Genomic DNA, 21,718 nt, shown 5'->3' on the forward strand with positions numbered 1-21,718 from the left:
CACAAATGTCCGAACTCACAATTAATCCGATCTTTAAATCAATTGTAACGTGCCCCCCAGCTCTCTGCTCGGGATCGGTCAGACCGGACACACAATGCCGGTCAGACCTCCCTATCTATCCGGTCAGACCGGCCATGCAGAGCCGGTCAGACCGCCGGTACCACCGGTCAGACCGGCCGTGCAATGCCGGTCAGACCGCCCCTGTTCTATGACTTTGCCAATTTCGTCCAATCTTTTGAAATCAAGCATCGGCCTTTAGTATATAATTTTTCTTCACATAATAGCCAGATGCTTGGTGTATCAAATTATTGGACCAAAATTCCTCCTCTCTAGACATATGAAAAACTATAACATCCAACTAACATGTCTAGATGAATACTAATTCAAATGGCTTTTGAAACAATAATCATCATGGCATCAAAACACTTAGCCAATTGAATAATGAATCACCAAAGTCATATGTCTCACACACATGAATTCCAATAAACAACAAATGTAAGTAATCGGCTTGAGCATGTATGCAAAATATTAACAATGCCAATGTTTCTAAAGAAAACAACTCTAGAATAAATCATCACATTGACCATTGACATTAGCCGAATTACTAATAAGCAAAACTTTCATGGTGCAATAATTATAAAATCTATATCTTATATGGTGATCCGTAAAAACACATACAATTTGGCTTTAAATAAATATCAAAGACTCATGAGCTAAATCATACTTCAAACAAATTATATGCCAACCTACCAATTCCACTACTTAGAACTGGCATTTGCAACATGTATGTATAACATCAATTTGATAAGCAAACAACACATATGTGCTAGATAGTAAGCAATGTTCTAACATGGCATAGGCATATAATATTACGATGAACACCATAAACCCATAATCTTGCCTTAGCATCCAACGAACGGCGGCTCGATGATGTGATGTTGTATCCATTGCCGTTCATCTTCTCTTGGTTTCTTCACGAGCATATTAATGTCTTGCCCCCCAAGCAAAATCGGCTTTCTTGATTGCACGATTTCGAAGGCAAGATGAATACCACACTAACACCCATAGCATCATGTAAAGGAGTCTTATCTCTAAGGACCGATGATTCTTCTCTCATCAAATTGAATCCATCACTACTCCGTGAAATCACCGATCTTTTAACTTTTACTTCTTTAGGTCTCCACACTCGCTTAAGTGTCGTTCGAGGCTCTAAATTATTACATGATTTGTTCTCTACATCTTCGGCCTCCTTTTCTTTTTTACCTATGGCTCGAAGACGTTGTAGCCTCCTCTTCTGAGAGCGAGATAAGCCAGAAAGTATCCACTTCGGCTGTGGTTGTTTTCCAGGAGCTAAGCAATGATTCTTCATATTTTTGGTCGAAGTGGAAGCTCCTATGTTGCTCTCAATTTTTCCACTCTTCTGCAATGCCCCCTGGTCAGACCGGCCTCTAGGCCCGGTTAGACCGGCTGCAAGCCGTCGGTCAGACCGGCTAGGAGGGTCGGTCAGACCGGCTGTAGTCTGGCGGTTAGACCGGCCAACTGTCTCCATCAGACTGCCGATGTCGACAGCAACGGCGTCGGCTTTGATATCCTTTACTTGTATGGTTTCCACCGCATCTCCAGTAGGTACATGAACATCTTGAGATTCCTCCTTAATAGTGACGACCTCCGGAGCTTTGGCTTCTTTTCTCACCCACACCTTCTTCACCTTTTTCACCTTTGATCCACCGGACCAATTCTTTTGTGGGAAACGGTCTTGTCTTGAGTTGGATGAATGATTTGGCACTGACCTAGGTGATTCCTTCCACTCTTGGTAATACAGCATAGGTGGTTGATGCATCCAAGGCATGTAACACATAAAAGGATAACCATATAGTGACATTAGATATGGATACCATGGCATCACAACCGGAGGTTTATATGGAGTTGGTATGGTTGACGGCTCCGATTGCTTTGATGTTTTACCAACTCTCTTCCTACGAGATGATCTTGGTATTTTCGAATCACTAGTTTGGTTATCAAATCGTTGACCGGCTAATCCTTTCTTGTACTTAGCCATAAGCATCTCAAAAGTGAGCTTCGGCTTTTTAGTCTTTTGGAAACTAGATGACTCATCCTTTGCAACTTTATGATCTTCGGCCTTCGCATTTTTGATCCTATTTTTGGGCCGAGGATCCCCAATAATAACACTTTTCCCTTTCTTTTTGTCAACATCAATAGAACTAACAATGAGAGGATCACTAACAATTCCGGTCTTATGCACAGATGTAATCGAAATAGTTTCACAAGTGACCGATGAATCATCAATCGGTCTTTGCTCCATCAAGCTTGCATCTTTGAAATAAGAATGAAACTCATGCTCCATTTGTGACCATGTAGAAATTGAACTAAGAGCAAGTAAACTATACCATGTAGATGCAAAGTTTGACAAAGAAAGGGGAAACAACTTCAACTTAAGCAAATCATCGCTACCGGCCTTACCACATTGATCAATAAAGCGGCCGATATGCTCCATTGTAGTCATAGCATCCTTACCTGTGAATTTTGTGAAGTTGGGCACCTCAAATCCTTGCGGGTATGGGACCGAATCTACATGTTCAGGATACGGCCTTTGATATGATTGCATAGCTACTTTGGATTCTATTTCACCACTATCCCGCAAGACATTATCATCATCTTTTCCAACATCCTCATGACCGATTTGTGACTCGGTCTTAGGTGACAATGCTATTTCACTTTTGCTTGTAATACAATCCGAACCGTCATTTAGTTCGGGTTATACTCTCAATGGTGTTATTGTCTAAGCTAGCAGCACAATCCGAATCATCACTTGGTTCGGCTATTCCATCATTGTCTAAACTAATAACACAATCCGAACCGTCGCTTGGTTCGGCCATAATGGTTGTTGCATCATTATCCAAGCTAGCAAGACAATCCGAACCAACATTTGGTTCGGCTATAATTGTTATGGCATCATTACACAAATTATTAACACAATCCGAACCATCGCTTGGTTCGGCTATACATGATATTGCACTTTCATCTAAACTAGCATTTAAACTATTGTCATCCACTCGGCTTTCCTGAGCCAGAGCTTCATGCAACACATGATCAACATCAAGAAATATTTGGCCATTTAATTTCTCTTTAATAGAATCAAGCAATCCATCATATGCAATGTCGGCCAAATCTTTGTCAGTTATTTTCAAATTGAAACATCGGCTTTTAATATCTCTAAACCTTTCAATATAATCAGCAACAGATTCATTGTATTTATGTCTAACCGATGTTAAATCAAACAACCTAAGCTCAGTTTTATTAGTGTGAAAATAATCATGAAATTTTTGTTCTAATTGATCCCAAGTAGAAATAGAATTTGCCGGTAAAAAAGTAAACCATGTAAAAGCAGTACCGGACAAAGATAAAGAAAACAAGCGCAATTTACATGTATCCCAATTAGCCTCACCACATTGCGCTAAAAATTGATCTACATGCTCCCATGTGGTCCTACTATCCTTACCACTAAACTTGATAAATTCAGAAATTTTATAACCACGAGGATATGGGATAATGTCATAAAAATCAGGATACGGCTTTTGATTCTCCCTAGCACGATTCCTTAGCTTTGCGAAATTCTCCCTGATAGTATTTCTAAACCAATCCTCCACAGTTTCAGGCCTTGGTGGATCTGGTGGTGGACTTGGTGGCCTAAAAGGTAGTTGTTGCGGCACAATATTGTTATATTGGCCATACCTAGTATCGGGAGGATATCCCCTATTAGGATCATTGTAAGCATTAGGGATATATGGAGTAGCATGACTAACAGTATTAACAGGTGATGAATAATAATTAAAATCAGTACTGCTAGTCATGGTATGAAAACCTGAAGAAATTCCCAGGGAACTGGTCTGACCGGCTATAGATAGCCCGGTCCGACCGGCCAAGCACCCAGTCCGACTGGCCCATGGCCCGGTCTGACCGGTGGTCAGTGGTGCGGTCAGACCGGCCACAGGAGGCGCGATCTGGCCAGGATAGGGCACGGTCTGACCGGCTATGGTAGGCAAGGCCTGACCGGCGTAGTACACGGTCTGACCAGCCATGGTGGGCACGGTCTGACCGGCAAAGGATGCGGTTAGACCGGTGTCACGACCGGTCATACCGTCAGCTCGGTTTCGCATATAGCCGATTCCTGTGTAATCGACTGTATAATCACTAATTGGCCCCCTTGTAGCATTATAAGCATATTGTATAGGAGAAAAACTAGAAGTAGCATATGCATCTACACAGTGATTATTAACGTTTTGAATAGCAAAGGACGGGTTGGGAGAATCGAAGGTTACCTTTGGTGAAATTACAACTTGAGGTAGCGGGACGTTTCCTCTGATGACGCCTTGATCGGTCCTAATGTATTGTGTAGCAATATTGTTGAACCCGTTTCCGCTCGTCATAGCTGATGAAGAAATTCCTTGATTAAATTCGGCCATATAGCTCATAGCCAAAATATTTAACCGAATAAATCAATATACGGACTTGATTTTTCCTTGTAAAAACAACCGATACAAATGAATCGACTTTGATTTTTTTTTTCTTTATGCGAACAGTAGTAGATCGGCTTGGATAGCCTGATTTTTTTTATTTTTTTTCTTCTTTTTGCTCGGTGACAGACCGACAGTTGTCTAATGCACGCACTAATAGAAACCAATTCAGTTCTGCCTACTCTGATTAAATCGGCTTTGTACAGCCTGATTTTTTTTTAACACGTACAAACCGAATTGGATTAGGTTTCTGATCCCCTGACCGTGTACAGCAGAGAAGCTGCCGGCCGCTTGTTGCTCTCCCGGTGTGCGCGAGTACAGATCGATCTGATGAAAACTTTGCAGCAGCAGCGATGGATTTGTATGGATTGATTTCGGCTGTTTAGCCGAAACTCTCAATTTGACGAAACAGTGGCTAATTAGATTGAACAAAATTCGGCCGTTGACAAGGCCGATTAGATCGTTCCCAGCGGAGTCACCAAAAATCGTGTTGGCAATTTTTTGTGACAAGTCGACAAGAACGATCGCAGCACCTAAACGCCTTGCGGTGATCCTAGAGTCGTCAACCACCTCGATCTAGCCAAAGGGCCAAATTAAGATGGGTTTTGGAGAAAAACAGCTAAACCGGCTAGCGGAGCTGATTTAGAGATCAAAATCAGCCTCTAGGCCGATTTAAATCGATATGAGGATAACTACCCGTCTCGTGGGCAAAACGGAAGGTTTCCAGGACAAACCTACAAAGAGCTGCCGCACTCTCGCAGCAGCGGCGGATGGTTTACGGCGCAAACCAACAAAGATGGACTAAACTAGGGTAAAATAGAAAACATAGTAAAAGAACGATTCAAGTAGATTGTATTCGGGGGTTTTATAATGAACCGACCTTATCCCTTAAATAGGGGTTGGTCTTGCCCTCTACAGGCCCTTCTCCACGTCCAACTCAGGATAGAAACTAAAGGAAACACGAAACATGCCTTCCCGAGCAAGGAAACCCGAGACCCAACAAAAACAGACTCGGACTCGGACCCTGACGGTCTGACCGCCCACATACCTGCGGTCAGACCGGCCCTACTAGCCGGTCAGACCGCCCACACACCTGTGGTCTGACCGGCCCTGTGAAGGATACCCGTCACTTTCCAAACTTTGGCAATTTTCCCCTATTTCGTCCATAGGTGCCAAATTTGGGTGTAAACAAGTTGCATGTTGCAAACTTGAGACGACAATTATACAACTTTTTATCAATTATGGTTGGAGATTCACAGATAGACTTCAATAATGTGTTCTCCTTATTTTAGATTCGTTACTTATTTTGTTCATTGGGTGTTTTCAATGATTTATTGAACTATATTCTTTATATTCTTGTTTGGATGCTTCTCTATAATAATTAACTGTAACTCTCTTGAGCAAAGACCGGGATATTATATTCCATTATCTTAAAAAAAAATACAACAGCCAATCCGTCTAGGCATCGATCGATCGTTGATGCTGCGCAATGCAACTGTAATTAAAGAGCACAAGGAAATTAAATTTTCCATTTAATTTGGTCTATTTAGGTGGTTGCAATTTGCAACATAATGTCATGTGTTCATGTATACTTGCTGATCGATATTTGAGGCATTGATCTATGCTAGCTCGATCGTTTTCCCATGCTTTGCTGGGAGGGACGTCGACGGGCCACGGGAGCGCACGTATGTGCTGGTTACTAACTAGCGTACGTGTACAGCATTATTGCATAATCAAGAGCATATTCAGACTGTAGCCAAAATAAACCTAGTAATACTAAAATTTTGGCAAAATGGCAATATTACCAAAATTTTGCCAGGATTTATTAGTATGGTTGAAAATGGCATCAAAGTGAACAGACCCTAAGACAGTAAGATGCATGTTACTCCCTCCGTCTCGTAATATAGCAATCTAGAATCGGACGAGATATTTTATAGGACAACGAATCTGGACAGATGTATGTCCAGATTCGTTATACTATAAAATATCACATCCGGTCATAGGTTGCTATGTTATAGGACAGAGGGAGTAAGTGAATTAACAGTGGAACTAACTACTAATTCGTCCGTTTCATATTTTAAAATAGAGGAACTAAACACATATATATGTCTAGATTTATTAATATATATATATGAATGTGGATAATGCTAGAAAGTCTTATAATATAAAACGGAGGAAATACTAATAGCTTGCAAAGTGCATGATGCATTGCACTTATCTCTGAGATCTGGCGCAACAGAATTAGTACAAAAGCTAATATTTCACCAGTTCATTTATACACTCTCACCACCAATCAGGCAATCACCATCGCTGAGGCTGGATTAAAGGTCAAAATCAAATTAGTCTGTTTTTCTTTAATTTGTCATAATGATCTACACACAAAAGTTTAGGTGTTAAAAGCCTAAAGTACATTATACATATCTGAATTGTGTTTTTTTTTTCAACACTGTGATATAAAATTGTTCGTTGCCTTTGAACTATCAAAAAGATCGGTATAAGCGAAATGATTGGGCTAACCTATTCCCCTATTGAGATTTGAGACTTACTCTCTCTCTCTAAAAAAACTTAATCTAGATAGTGTTGTGATCTCTCCTAGTACAATAAATTTAGATAATATCCAAATTCATTGTATTACGAGAGATCACATCTATTTTTTTAAGAGCGGATGGTGTAGTACGTCCAGAGTCCAGACTCCGAGTGCAGACATCTTGGCAGCTATGGTGTGTGACGCGCAAACAAGCTTCCTTAAATGGGTTTGGAGTGCCGTCCAGTCCCAAAATATCTGAGCTTGATCGATCGTTAGTTCCAAATCAGTAACTCGATCAAAAGCAGGTACATGCTGCAATCAACCTTATTATCACCGACAAGAACCATACGCGTCGGTTTCGTTAGCCAACGGCCTGGGGATAATGCATTTTGCATATACTCCCTCCGTCCACGGTATAAGGAATTTTGAGTTTTTGTTTGTAACGTTTGACCATTCGTCTTATTCAATTTTTTTTAAATATAAAAAACGAAAAGTTGTGCTTAAAATACTGTAGACAATAAAATAAGTCGCAAATAAAATAAATAATAATTTTAAAATTTTTTGAATAAAACGAGTGCTCAAATGTTATCTTGGACCACTCAATCCCAAATGCTATCTTGGACCTACTCCCTCCCTCGTAAAAGAAGCTAACCTTGTTCCCGTTCTTTTCTCCAAGAAAAGTTGGATGAAGATTAAAATTTTCGTGGCACGCTTTTTAAACTGTTAAACGGTGTGTTTCATGTGAAAATTTTCTATATGAAAGTTGCTCTAAAATATTATATTAATCTACTTTTCAAGTTTGTAATAATTAAAACTCAATCAATCATACGTTAATACCACCTCGTTTTGCGTAAAAAAATTAATCTTCATCCTCATTTCATCTTTAGAAGAAAAGAACACCAGAACATGTCACATTGTTAGTACGAGGTTGTTTTTTGGACGGAGGGAGTACATAACAGCAGACCAACCCAACCGCCACAACAAACCGCATTTCTCAGTCAGGCTGTCACTAATCGTAGAGATTCATCATCACTGTTGCTACCACAAGTGATAGTGATAGTTGCGGGCAAATCTCAAGGCTTTAAATCTCCGGTTATAGTTACTCCTATCTTCGAAAGTTATTTAAAGAAAGATCTACCTATTTACTCTCGTATATTTCCTCCGTGTCATATTATAACCCCACGCAACCCCCGAGTGACAACTGACAAACCGGACCCTCATGCCAGGCAGCCAGCCAATCAAACTGCGACGCTCACCGGTGACCGGTCACCACTAACCCACTAGCCGAAGCGGACAGTTGCGGTGCACGTGCCCCGCAGGCAGCGCCCCTCCTCCACTCTCGTGCCGCCCCGCTTATAAAAACCCCACGCCCCGTGCGGCCGCGTTGCAAATTCCGCGCGGTCAAACGAAGCGAGAGAAAAAAAAATTTCTTAAAAACAAAACAAAAAAAAAAATCCTCGAGACACCGAGCGAGTGAGCGAGCGGCGGCGAGGCGGCCACCGACGACGACCGCCGGAGCCGGAGCCCGGCGGAGATGGAGATGGAGTCCAAGTACGCGGCGCTGCGGCGCGCGGCGGAGGAGGCGGCGGCGGTGGACGCGCACGCGCACAACCTCGTCGCCGACGGCTCCGCGTTCCCCTTCCTCCGCTGCTTCTCCGAGGCCGACGCCGCCGACGCCCTCGCCCTCGCTCCCCACACCCTCTCCTTCAAGGTACACATGCAGTTCTCAGCTCCGTTTATCCGCACGGCCCCGTTGGGTCGCCTACGCCGCTTACTTCCGTGTGCTGCTCGAGATCGCGACGGCTACGACTTGTGCGCTTCCCCTACTCTGTTCGTCAGACTAGTTCGCGTAACAGTGTGTGCTAGATTGAGTCGGCTGCAGAGTTTTCATTTGCAAAATAAAAAATATACACTGTTGAGTGATGCAGATAATTTTTGCAGTGAAAATTTACTGTTGTCATCTGAAAAAAAAAATGAATCACTGTATTTCACTGGATTTGGTTACTCCGAAAGCCGAGTCAACAGTAATTCTGTCTTAATCCAATGAATTTTTTCCGAGAGAAATTTGTGTTCAACTCAGGTTCAGAACTGCAACCACCAGTCCACCACCACCGCCACCACTGGTGGATTTCGGAGAGTAGTTTCAGGGCAGAAATGAAAACGGAATGCGAACTTTATCGTCTCCATGATCCATTTTATTACCGAGATTGGCGATGTGGTTTATAGTGGAATATGCGGAATCCGTCCTTCTCTTTTAACTGGTGGCATGGCAGAGGCCACAGGCTTTATGTCGGCTTTGCCAATTTCCCATAGTAGCAGCACTGTTGAGTAGTACACGCCTTTTTTTTGTCTCGTCTCTTTGCCCTGTCAAGGAGAGCTCAGTGGTGGTGGATGTGGGCACCGAGGCGTGCGATGCGAGCAATGGAATGGAAACGTTGCTAGGGTCCATGACACATGAGAGGAGCTACTGGGCCATTTCGGCATGGTTCACTGCTTCACTGTTCTACTTCTGTCTGAGAAGTTATGTGCGTTTCAGCAGGTGTCCATGCCGGCATGCATGCATGTGATGTGGTCAAGTGGACCACTTTTGTCTGTACTCTGTGCAGTGTTAGGATGCTGTATATGAGTCGTAGCTCTCTGTTTGTTCCAACCTGCAAATGTTGCTAGTACATTCTTGCTTTCGTAATGCTGTATTCGTAGTTGTTTCGTTGCAACTAAGAGTATGGTTTTTAGAAGCTCATTAGATCGTTTGGAACGTCGTGAAATGCAGAGAAGCCTGAGGGACATCGCTGCATTGTACAACTGTGAAGCTTCACTTGAGAAGGTGGAGGAGTTCAGAAGGGCTGAAGGGTTGTCGTCTATAAGCTCAAAGTGCTTCAAGGCTGCCAACTTATCTGCAATTCTTATAGATGATGGCATAGACTTTGACAAGATGCTTGAACTGGAGGCACACAAGGCGTTTGCTCCTACAGTTGGCAGAATTCTAAGGATTGAAAAGCTGGCAGAAACAATTATTAATGATGTGAGTGCATTTTTTTTATCGTTCTGACCTGTCTATTTTCTCCAAAGTTGTACCTTTTCTCCATTTTACAAAGTTTGTCAGCTTTCATAATTCTGTTAGCATCTATGAGTAATAAACTTTTTTCAGGAATCATTCAGCGCATCAAGCTGGACACTTGACTCTTTCACTGAAATTTTTGTCACTAAGCTGAAATCATATCCTCCCCAGTATTTGTTTTCAGGCGCAGTGGATAGTTCTTGTTGTATACTGTTTTAGAATGTATTGATTTCCTTAACTAATTTATCACAGTTGCCAACAAAATTGTTGGATTGAAAAGTATAGCTGCATATAGAAGTGGCTTAGAGATTGATCCAAATATTAGCAAGACAGATGCAGAGGATGGACTACGTAAGGAGTTATCAGGTAATATATTTTTTGCGGAGAGAGAGAGGAGAGAGTGAGAACACATTGTTGGATCCATCAATATTTTATACACCTGGACTATTTCATCCTTTTCAGGTCAGAGGCCTCTTCGGATTACAAATAAGAACCTGATTGACTATCTATTTACTTGCAGTCTTGAAATTGCTGTATCATATCACCTGCCAATGCAGATTCACACAGGGTGATGACAACATTTTAATCCTAAAATATGATTATTCTGTTTTAAACTTTCAATATTTCAATTAATTTCCACCCTTTTTCAGATTTGGAGATAAGGACCTGGACTTGCGAAAGTGCAACCCTCTCCATCTGCGTGCTGTTCTTGAGGACACAAGATTCTCTAAGTGCCAAATTGTTCTTTTACATGCCTCTTATCCATTTTCAAAGGAAGCATCATATCTAGCATCAGTGTACTCCCAGGTGGGATCCTTATCTGATTGATGACTTATGCATTGCCTTTGATGGACTTTATGTTTTAATTGTTTAAAACAAACAGGTATACCTTGATTTTGGCTTGGCAATTCCAAAACTTAGTGTTCAAGGAATGACATCATCAATTAAAGAGCTCCTTGAGCTAGCTCCCATAAAGAAGGTAAAATCTCTGTCTTCTGGATAATTGCTTCCTTTTTTTTTTTTTTGAGGTTATTGAAACAGTCCACATTTTACCTGTATGTTCCACTGATTTATGGAAAGCTGAACTGTGTTTTATTTTCTGGCAACTCAATATCATATTGCCCCCCCTGTTTTACCATACCATGTAAATTATTGATAATGAATAATAGAACTGATAAATACAGAATCCCATTAACAATTGTTGCTTTGTAGGATTACTGCAATATTTTGCAGTAGAGGTCTGGGAATTTCTTTCCCTCCTACATGCTTGAAGTGCATCTAATTTTCATTATGTTAGTTCTCATTGTAGTATTCACTCAAGGCGCCTTTGTAAAAGAATTTCATTCTGATCTATTTTGCAAGAACCTGGACGAGTGTAATATTTTCACTTATATATCTGCAACTAGTTTTTGCCCATTTTGAAGATATGCCATGCTTTACATTTCTAATTTTATCATTTCTAGGTCATGTTCAGCACAGATGGTTATGCTTTTCCAGAGACATATTACCTAGGTACATTCCTTAGCCATAATGGTTCCATAAGTTAAATGAAAAGTCATTATATAGTAAAGCTCTTAAAAAAATGTGCAAAACTATGGAGCTTGATTTACAGGTGCAAGGAGGGCACGCGATGTTGTTTATCGTGTACTCTCAGCTGCATGTGAAGATGGTGACCTTAGCATTCAAGAAGCTATTGAAGCAGTTGAGGACATATTTAGACGAAATGCATTGTATCTATACAAGTTGAATGTTGCCAATGGGTCAGTCGGTCAGATAACAGCAATAGCTGACAACGGCATACCATTATCTGAACAAGATGTGCTCTTTGTTCGAGTCGTCTGGATTGATACTTCAGGTCAACATAGGTGCCGCGTAAGCATATCTTTCCTACCACACACGGTTTTGCCATTTCTTGTAGTTTTACGGCTTTAAGTTATCCTGTTACACATGTTCTCTTAAATTTTATTTATTGCTCAAAAGATCGTATTTTCAGGTTGTGCCAGCCGGAAGATTTTATGAAATTGCTAGGAAAAAGGGTATTGGTCTGACTTTTGCATCGATGGGAATGACTTCATTTACTGATGGCCCAGCAGATGGAACAAACCTTACTGGTGTAGGAGAGATCAGGCTTATGCCGGATATGTCAACACTATTGAGGCTTCCATGGTAAACTTGATTTTTTATGTATATTTCAATGATACTCTTTTCAAGTAGGCCACCTGTTCACCCATTATGACACCTTTTATTTTCATCCTTGTTAGTGTTTACTAAAGTTTACTTAATTATGGCAGCATTAGTTCTTAATTGAATAATGTCACTTCTGAACATCATATAATGGTGGATTGCTGTTTGTGCAAGGTCAAGACGCGAAGAAATGGTAATGGCTGAAATGCATATAAGGCCTGGGGAAGCCTGGGAATACTGTCCCAGAAATACCTTGAGAAAAGTCACAAAAGTTCTGCTAGATGAGTTTAATGTGGTAACTAAGCCCATACTTATGTTTATATACCTTCAGGAAGTATATTTGTCTTGTTGATTCTATTGGTTCGTTTATTTTTCTTCTAATGCTTAGGTGTTTGTCATTTTCAGACAATGATGGCAGGTTTTGAGAATGAATTTTTCCTACGTAAAAAAGTAGTAAGGTACACAGTTTTTCCCACCTCTATAAAATTAATATGTTAAAAGTTCCATGTTATTTATGCTAATTGATAATGGCAAATATGCAATCGATTCACTAATTAAATGATCATTCAGTGGTGAAAAGGAGCTGTGGGTCCCATTTGACAATACCCCCTACTGCTCAACTACAGCATTCGATGGTGCATCATCTGTGTTGCAAGAAGTATATACTTCTCTTAAAGCGGCGGAAATTGTGGTTGAGCAGGTGAGTAGTTTTATCATTTTTGTTAGGCGCTACTTTTAGAACTAAAACTTTTGTTATCATTTGATTACCTTTGGATCATCATATGCAATGTTGTGGTGATGGATTGTATTTCTATGTTACACCTTCATTTTTCCATAATAAAAAATGTAACAGCTGCATGCTGAAGCTGGAAAAGGGCAGTTTGAGATAGCCTTGAAGTATGTGTTGTGCACTCTTGCTGCTGACAAACTGATATATGCCCGTGAGATTATTAAATCAGTTGCTCGAAAGCATGGGCTACTTGCAACTTTTCTTCCAAAGTAAGTTGTTGGATCAGCATAAATATTGTTCAGTTTTTCAGTTATCTGCATACAAGTCCTATGTGTTAGACAAACTTTGTTTCTTCAATGTTATGATCATGGACGAATAACTATAGAGGTTGCTTAAGCTGAAAATGAGTATGTTAAACAGCATATCTCTAATCTATACCCTATTTTACCTGTGAAAAAAAACATTTTTTGGATAAAGAGCACAGAAATGAGCTACAATTAGTTAAATAAAAACACTTCCTACCTCTGTCATCCCAATGTTTTACAGTCTGAAACTATATGTATGTTGCCTTTCTGGAAAGTGAGACCTCTGGCTTCAGTATCTCGTATCTGATAATTTGTTTTGCTTGACACTTTCCAGACCTGACTTGAACGATATTGGATCCGGTTCTCATGTGCATCTGAGTTTATGGGAATTCGATCAGAATGTGTTCATGGGATCAAGTGAATATAATTACTATGGAATGTCAAGAATCGGAGAAAGCTTCCTTGCTGGAGTATATCTCCATCTTCCATCAATCTTGGCATTCACTGCTCCTCACCCAAACAGGTAATATATGTACATAGTAAAGCAACAAGATTACCTATTCAATTTGATGAAAATTCTTATAACTCAATTTGGTATCAGTATCTTGCACAAGCACAGAGTGTGAACGCATTTTGTTCTCTAGAATCTGGACGAGTCAATATATTTTGTTTGATAAATACCAGATTAGCTAGGAATCAAATCAAATCATTGTGTCATGCACCCCCTATTTAACGACAATGTTCCTTGGATTCTTCGTGTATAGCTACAACCGAATTCAGCCAAACACATGGAGTGGTGCATATCAGTGCTGGGGGAAGGAGAACAGGGAGGCTCCACTGAGAACTGCATGCCCACCTGGGATACCTCTTGATCTCGTCAGCAACTTCGAAATTAAATCCTTCGATGCGTGCGCAAACCCGCACTTGGGCCTTGCTGCTATAGTTGCTGCTGGGATTGATGGACTCAGGAGAAGCCTTACGTTGCCTGAACCAACTGGTACGAAGTTTCTCATTATTTTTTTCTTTTTTTGTCTCTCTCAGAGAGTTTTAGATTTTCAGTGCAAGTATTTAGCCTGCAAACATGAGGTTTGGAACCTGGAAAAATTCACAACTTCTTTGCTGACCATTGAATACTCGCGAGTGTGCCTTTTCGGGTCTAATAATAGTTTGCTTTTGATTTTCGCCAAGAGGGCGTCTGCAAGTGTATAATGGGTTTTGTGATCTTTTGCAGAATCAAACCCTGCAGGTTATGCCTCCAACTCCAAGCTCAAAAGGATGCCGAAGGACTTGATGGAATCTGTCGAAGCACTAGCTGCAGACAAAATCATGCATGAATTGATCGGCGATAAACTTGTCACTGCCGTTATTGCTGTACGAAAGGTTAGGGAAAAAATCATCTTTTTTCCGTCTTCTTGACATACTTCGACCAGTTAATAATCTAGGCCCCAATAATCTGCGTTTTTTTTCTAAAAAAAAATTGCGCGTTGCAGGCTGAGATCGATCACTACGAGAAGAACCCTGCAGCATTCGCCGATCTCATTCACCGTTACTAGGGTGAAACACTAGTTAGTTCCACGGAGCAAAGAGGATTACGAGTGAATTACTACGACCCACGAAATTGCTTATTCTCGCGTCCTTTTCCGCTGTACTTGCAGTTGCAGTAATTTTTTTTTGATTGAATAACTGGTTTTAGATTTCCAAAAAAAGGGCACTTGGCAAACTCATCCTTCTAGAGAAAATAAAGCAATTCACCAATCAGGTTCTCGGCCGCTTCATCATAATTCTGGCAATTTCACTACGGTTGTCTCATGATGAATAGGGGAAGAAAAAGACTAGCACGGATTAGAAAAGCAAATGACAGCAGCACATTCCTACGGCGAAGATATAAAAAAAATGAATAGAAAGAAAAAAAAAAGGAAGCATGTTGTACTTTGTACAAATCAATGTTAATCACTCTCCAAAAACCTCACAAGCTGATCCCTTTTTGCGCCCCTATTTACTCGCAGACAATTTAAATACAACTCATTTACAAACAGAACACAACACAGCAGCTCGGGTTGGAATGTCACAATCTGCTTCGGGACGCCATATGACCTATTGACAGCATCCGCCACCATGCTTTGCTTGACTTTCTTGCTTCTGCTTCAGAATGTTCCTTTTGACAACCGAAGAGGAGCCTTCCTCCAAGAGGCTAGGGACATCCATAATCTGGGCCATCGAAAAAAAAAATCGGGAGTTGTTTATGACTCATCCATCATATACAACTAGCCTACTCGCAGTTAGAAATAACCAGCAAGAAACCGAAATTTTCGACACTTTTTCATGTATCACGAATTATAGCAATCAAGGAACATATACGATTTGTGTATGCTCTGCATCGGATTTATTGGAAATGCCTCCACACCTCACTACGGATGAAAATCATCAACAAGAAGGGGGCAAGAATATATTGATTCATTTTTTGGGGGAAAAAGCATAGCATTTGTTTCAAGTTGCTACCTTCACCAGAAACTGGAAATATCTTCAAATTCAAAACCTCTTAGTGCTATCGATGAAAGGAAACTAAATACTCGTGTTGATGCAGAAAATGTATATCAAGTGTTACGAGGCCAAAATTATGGGGGCTGGTATCTTTCTTAGGCATACCTTTAGTGCGAGTTCTTCAAAACACTTCTCAACATTATCTCGTGTTTTCGCACTACTCTCAAGAAATAGGCATCCAGATTCTTCTGCAAAGGCAAGCCCTTCTTCTCTTGTGACAGTTCTTTCATCCTCCTGAAAGATAGAACCATCAAAATCAACTATGCTCCCATGAGATGTTCAACAGTATTTTATGAAATCGATGGAACTTAAGGGCTGAAAAGGGCATACTATAATGAACTTGAATCAATGAAATAAAAGCTAAAACTCAGGAACAGCCAGGATCACTTTTTTTTTCAAAGAAATAACTACTTTGGCCAAATAGTACCTTGTCAATTTTGTTTCCAACAAGCATTTTTATGCAGTCTTTGTTTGATGAGTGTGACTCTATTTCCTTACTCCATACTTCAGCCAGATTTGTGAAGCTTTCTCTCTTCGTGACGTCATATACTAGGAGTAAACAAAATCACGTCAGTTGTTCATCTAGTTTGAAGCATGAAAACAAGAACACAAATGACCAGATAGCAGCCGTTCTCAAGTTAATTATCATAAAACAATTTCTGCATAGTCAACCTAGGCACAAACTATTCAAAGCACCATTAATAAAAAAATAAATACCGTGGTGAATTATACATGTAATTTATAACTTTTGGTTTTTCAAAGTTCGCACAGATGGTCAAGGTAGATGAAATTTTTGGTGCAGCATAAAATCATCTCAAGATGAAACAAACATTGATATGTTACAACACTTGGAAGTTTAAGTGAGGATCACACTATTAGGCTGGACAAGTCTGCAAGATATGATCTTAAAAATTACAGCAGTGCAGAACAACATGTTTATAATTTGAGCAATCGATCCTACCTAACAAAATTGTTATTTACCTAGAATAATGCCTTGAGCACCTCTGTAGTAAGAACTAGTAATTGTCCTAAACCTCTCCTGGCCAGCTGCAACACAACATAATAGTGCTGTCAGAATATTTGAGATATTGGAAATACTGTAAAGTAATCCATTTTCCATTCAACAATAGCATGGTTCATTTTGTTTATAGACAACTCATAAATTTCCAGCAACAATGCAGTTGTAAGGAAGGACTGGGTAAGATGGTTAATACTGAGACATCTAGAGCAAGTAACGTAATGGGCTACAAATCTAGAATATTGGAATCTCTGATGGTAGATGGTAGGGAGGGAAGGGGGTACCAGGGAGGATGAACCAAAATATTTTAGGCACAAACCGGACAGGTGGGGCTATAAATCTGTGAATCAGGAGTCAGAACCTCCAATAGCAATGATGTAAGCACAGGGCAGGTGCAACATGGAGGGACAACACCAAATATATTAGGTGCAAAGCAATCACAAAAACAAGTTCTAATTCTAATGACAGCAGAAAAGGATGGAAAGTCAAAATTAGTGGAAAGCAAAGTATGTTACTGCAAAGAAGTGAACTGAGGCTTAAAAACTGAGTATAGGTTGCTCAATCATTCTAGGCATGTTCCTCACTTATTGATGTTCTTGGATTGTCTTTAGTTGGTGTTTGCAATAGCTTGTACTAGTAGATCTCAAGATGCCCAATCATCATCAGATCTGTACAGGAAATTCAACTACTTCCTCTGAATCAAATAACTATTGCGTGCATAACCAGTTACTGAGGCCCTCTTTTATTGCTAGAAGAAAGACCGTGTGCTAAAGTTTCTAAACATGGAGAACAACATCTAGTAGGATATACGGAATAAGTGCCCGTAAACCATATCATGAACTCTGTTTCACTCATAACCTTAATATACTCCAAGCAAACATTTGCTAGCCCCTCAAAATAATCATGTACTAAGAGCAATTCCATCATTCCACATGTGACAGATCATCAACTATACTTAGTATTGCATGATAATTGTTTGCACTTTACACTACTAAAGCGCAGAAAGGCTTTCCAAACATTGTATATTCACATCTGAAGCTAAATATCATCGAAAAGCAGGCCATTTCTATACAACCCAAGTTATGAACTCACCAGTATCCCATATTGTCAACTTCAATTTCTTTCCACCAATCGTAAGGAACTTGATCTTAAAATCCACTCCTGCCAATCAGTGTGGAACAAAAAAATCATAAAACAAGTGAAATAACAACTATGACCATACACAAGAAGAAGTGAACTAGAAATTCTGCATTGGTCAAATTTATTAACCACATATAATACCGATCATGAAGGGCTATGGGGTAAGGCGACACTGACCGAAATTTCCCAACCAACAAGAAGAAAGCTGGGGCCTTGTTCAGTATAGGAGCAAAGGAAGAAAACAGCTAGGACAACAAAAAAGGACAAGGTTCGTCCACCAAATCCCAATGCCCCTAACCCTCTACCTACCACTGATCCATTATCCTCGTCCAACTGAACCAGAAAATGAAAAGGGAGAACATCCCACATTTAGGATCGCCCACATTCAGTTTGGTCGCTGTATTGATTGAGCTACACAATAACTACTACTAGTAGTAGCTAGCACTAGTACTAAAACGAACAAAGTACTCTACCTGATTGGAGTACAAAATCTGAACCAACATTTGAGCTGCATTTCAGGCGTATTTCCAAGGAAAGAACCAATCAAGATCGTAGCCAAGCTGGGATTTATTTATTTATTTTTGGGCGGCGCACCGACAGATGGGTAGAATCGTCGCGGAATTATACTAGGATGAACAGCTAGTGTACGTTGTGGTGGTAGGCTACGACGGCGATCGGTGGGCTGCATCTGTCCGGGAGTGATGTGGGGGGGCACGTACGTACGTACCGATGGTGGGAGCGATGTCGTCGTCGAGGTGGGCGGCGGCGGCGGCGACGACGAAGCTGACGAGGAGGCTGCTCTTGCCGACGCCGGAGTCCCCGATGAGCAGGATCTTGAAGCTGCACTCATGCCCACCTCCACCGCCGCCGCTGCTCCCCGCCCCCGGCGACCCCATCGCCACCACCTCAGATTCGCTCCCTCCCTCCCGCCCCTCGTCAAGAGGGGGACCCAACCTGGACCGGCGGAGCAGACGAGGCGGCGGCCGGCTGGCCGGCGCGCGCAGGCAGACAGGCGGGATGATGCAGCGGTGGCTGGCTGGCTGGCTTTGACTGAGCTGGGTGACAGTCACCACCACCACGCACCACCCCGGCTGGACTTGGCTTTTGGCTGGTTTTATCGCAGGCAGCCGCGGGGCGGGGCGAGCTGAGAGCCAAAGCGGCAACTGGCAAGTGAATTGTCTCGCGCGCGTGGGTTGGGGCGGTTCGCGCGATGGAGTGGTGGGTTTTTTGGGCGATTCGGCCGGCGGCCTGGCCTCGCGCAGTTGCTTGGTTGGCGTGGCGCGGCGCGGGGGATTTCGCTTCGCGTCGCGTGAGCCGAGTGCCGTCACACACGCCGGTGGCGTGGCGGTTTTTGGGTGGGATATGATTCGCGGGCGGGGTGGAACACGGGAGAGGGTGGGGGTGGGGGCGTGGAGCCGTGGGTGTTGCGTTCCGCGGGTGAGAGGGGTGGGGGTGGGGGAAAGGGATCGTGTGATCGTGTCGTGGTTGGCAGCAGATCAAGCGGAAGGAAGCGTACGTGCGAGCTAGCTAGCTTGCTGATGGGGACGGGCGACGCCACGACGATCCCTTTGGGGGAATATATTTAGGGCTGCCACTATATACCTATACCTATTTAGGAAATATGAGTACTCCCTCCGTTTCAGTTTACAAGATGTTTTGACTTTATCAAAATTAAACTATTTTAAGTTCACCAAGTTTGTAGAAAAAAAGTAGTAGCATTTTTAACCCAAGACAAATTTATTATGAAAATATATTCAATTATTGATTTGATGAAACTAATTTAGTATTATAAATATTACTAAATTTGTCTATAAAGTCAATTAAACTTGAAACAGTTTAACTTTGACAAAATCAAAACGTCTTATAACCTGAAACGGAGGGAGTAGAAAGGAATTACACTTACCCATACTATTTGGGGGAGGACATAAGTAGAAAGGAATTACGCATTTTAATTTTGGGTAGGGGAGGATAATGCTCATTATTACCCACCTTTCTCATTTCCATGTATGTGTGTAAAACTCGGACACAAAATTTAAAACTCGTTTTCACATTATAAAACTTATCAAATTTGACTGAATTTTATAGGAATGAATTATTATATAGAGAAGCAACTTTATATAATTTTTGAGCCATTTCTATATGTGAGGCCCACGTATAAATTATCCATATGGATAATCTAATTATGAAATGGGTAAGGATATGGTTACCCATACCCTCCCCAGTTGCATGCCTAAATATAAGCCTATATGTGGTAGGATTCTCTAACTCAACCTTTTCTAAGGATGTGTTTGGTACGATAAGTTCTCAACTTCTGTTTCTTTGTTTTTCACGTACACACTTTTCGAAAAATTTTATATAATAAAGTTGCTTAAAAAATACACATTTAGTCAATTTTTTTTTGTAGTTTCTTAAGTTAATACTGTACTAATAAGCCATCCCGTTTCCGTTTAGAATTTAGAAATTCATGACTTTCTAGTTCGAACACAATCTAATATTGTTAGAAGAGAAGTAAAGCGGGCTGTCTGGCTAAAATAATATTAGAAAAATAAACTAGAAAGGTGGAGTAAGGTTCGGATTACTCCACACGATATAGCGCTCTATATCAGACTTTATTCCGGAGTTATTTTTAAGAGTTGATCAATTAACTTCATTAAGAAAAAAAGACTTGATCAGTTAGAGCTCTATAATAAACATATTCTAGTAGTATGAGCGAGTACACGGATACTCTAGGTGTTCGTTACGCGTGGTATCATCGGTATTTGTGTGTAAACCGGCCGGTGTTATCTGGAGCGTTGAGATACGTACGGTGACGCGACACCGCGACAGTATAGTGATGCTAGTTTTTGGCCGTGTGTGCACTACGTACACGCGAAGGCAATTCGCCAGTGACCTGAATTTGTTCGATCTCTTGTGATCTTAATTTACGGCGTTTCGTCCACGCGGAGGAGTTCGTAATACTGATCCTTGGGACGTACGGGCCGCCGTGCTCATCAGCCTCAGCCAGCACGACGTGCGCGAGTTTCTCAGTTTCTTTTGTTTGCTGCTTCTGCTGCTGCTGCTAGAGACACGTCGTGTGTGACAGCAAAATATTTGGGGCTTATTCGTTTTAAAAAATAAGAATTTCTAAGGATTAATTTCTATTAATATCTGTTTGTAGGAATGAGATATAGGAAAACCAAATTAAGGAAATTTTATTTTCCTACAAGTTATAGGGAGAGAACGCAAAAAAAAAGTAATTAAATTATCCATTTAAACCTTAAAGAAAAATTCCTATGGATTGATATGTGCATTTCTTTCTATTTCTTTAATTTTTTATTTTTATGGGTTGAAATTCCTCCAAACCCAATAAACAATCGACGTTTGGGACAGCAAAATACTGCTACGTGTAAGTCATTTTTGATGTTTCAAGCATCAAATAATTCTGTCTAAGAGATAATAATACTACTAGTCGTACTAGCTAACTGATATAACAAAAGAGACAAATATGTATAACAATATACTACTGATATCTACATAATGGATGTATATATATAGTCAAACGTACTGTGGAGATAGGAGATATTATGTCATGCATGCATACACCTGTTGATAGGGACATGATGGCGCTGTAAAAACACGTAGCATAAGGTCCACAAACCCGCCAGCTACGTTGCTTAATTAAGGGAAAAACGGCGAGTATG

General features: G+C 40.9%; 2 protein-coding genes across 2 annotated transcripts; one reads left to right on the forward strand and one right to left on the reverse strand.

The window, feature by feature from the left end:
• The first annotated feature begins 8,459 nt into the window (after positions 1-8,459).
• LOC127786393 (protein fluG) lies at positions 8,460-15,116 on the forward strand. The gene is made up of 18 exons (XM_052313796.1): positions 8,460-8,773; positions 9,833-10,084; positions 10,211-10,277; positions 10,370-10,486; positions 10,583-10,688; positions 10,771-10,927; positions 11,004-11,099; positions 11,584-11,632; positions 11,733-11,992; positions 12,114-12,286; positions 12,479-12,599; positions 12,710-12,762; positions 12,875-13,004; positions 13,158-13,303; positions 13,674-13,862; positions 14,104-14,336; positions 14,571-14,719; positions 14,830-15,116. The coding sequence occupies exons 1-18, from the start codon at positions 8,597-8,599 to the stop codon at positions 14,890-14,892; spliced, it is 2,538 nt and encodes an 845-aa protein (XP_052169756.1). The 5' UTR covers positions 8,460-8,596; the 3' UTR covers positions 14,893-15,116.
• Positions 15,117-15,162: 46 nt separating this feature from the next.
• Positions 15,163-19,396, reverse strand: LOC127786394 (ras-related protein RABC2a-like). The gene is made up of 6 exons (XM_052313797.1): positions 18,766-19,396; positions 17,991-18,059; positions 16,862-16,927; positions 16,308-16,429; positions 15,986-16,114; positions 15,163-15,547 (listed from the first exon to the last, which is right to left on the reverse strand). The coding sequence occupies exons 1-6, from the start codon at positions 18,932-18,934 to the stop codon at positions 15,434-15,436; spliced, it is 669 nt and encodes a 222-aa protein (XP_052169757.1). The 5' UTR covers positions 18,935-19,396; the 3' UTR covers positions 15,163-15,433.
• Positions 19,397-21,718: the final 2,322 nt, after the last annotated feature.

The sequence above is a fragment of the Oryza glaberrima genome, chromosome 10, assembly GCF_000147395.1.
Source record: "Oryza glaberrima chromosome 10, OglaRS2, whole genome shotgun sequence".
Classification (NCBI taxonomy): Eukaryota; Viridiplantae; Streptophyta; class Magnoliopsida; order Poales; family Poaceae; genus Oryza; species Oryza glaberrima.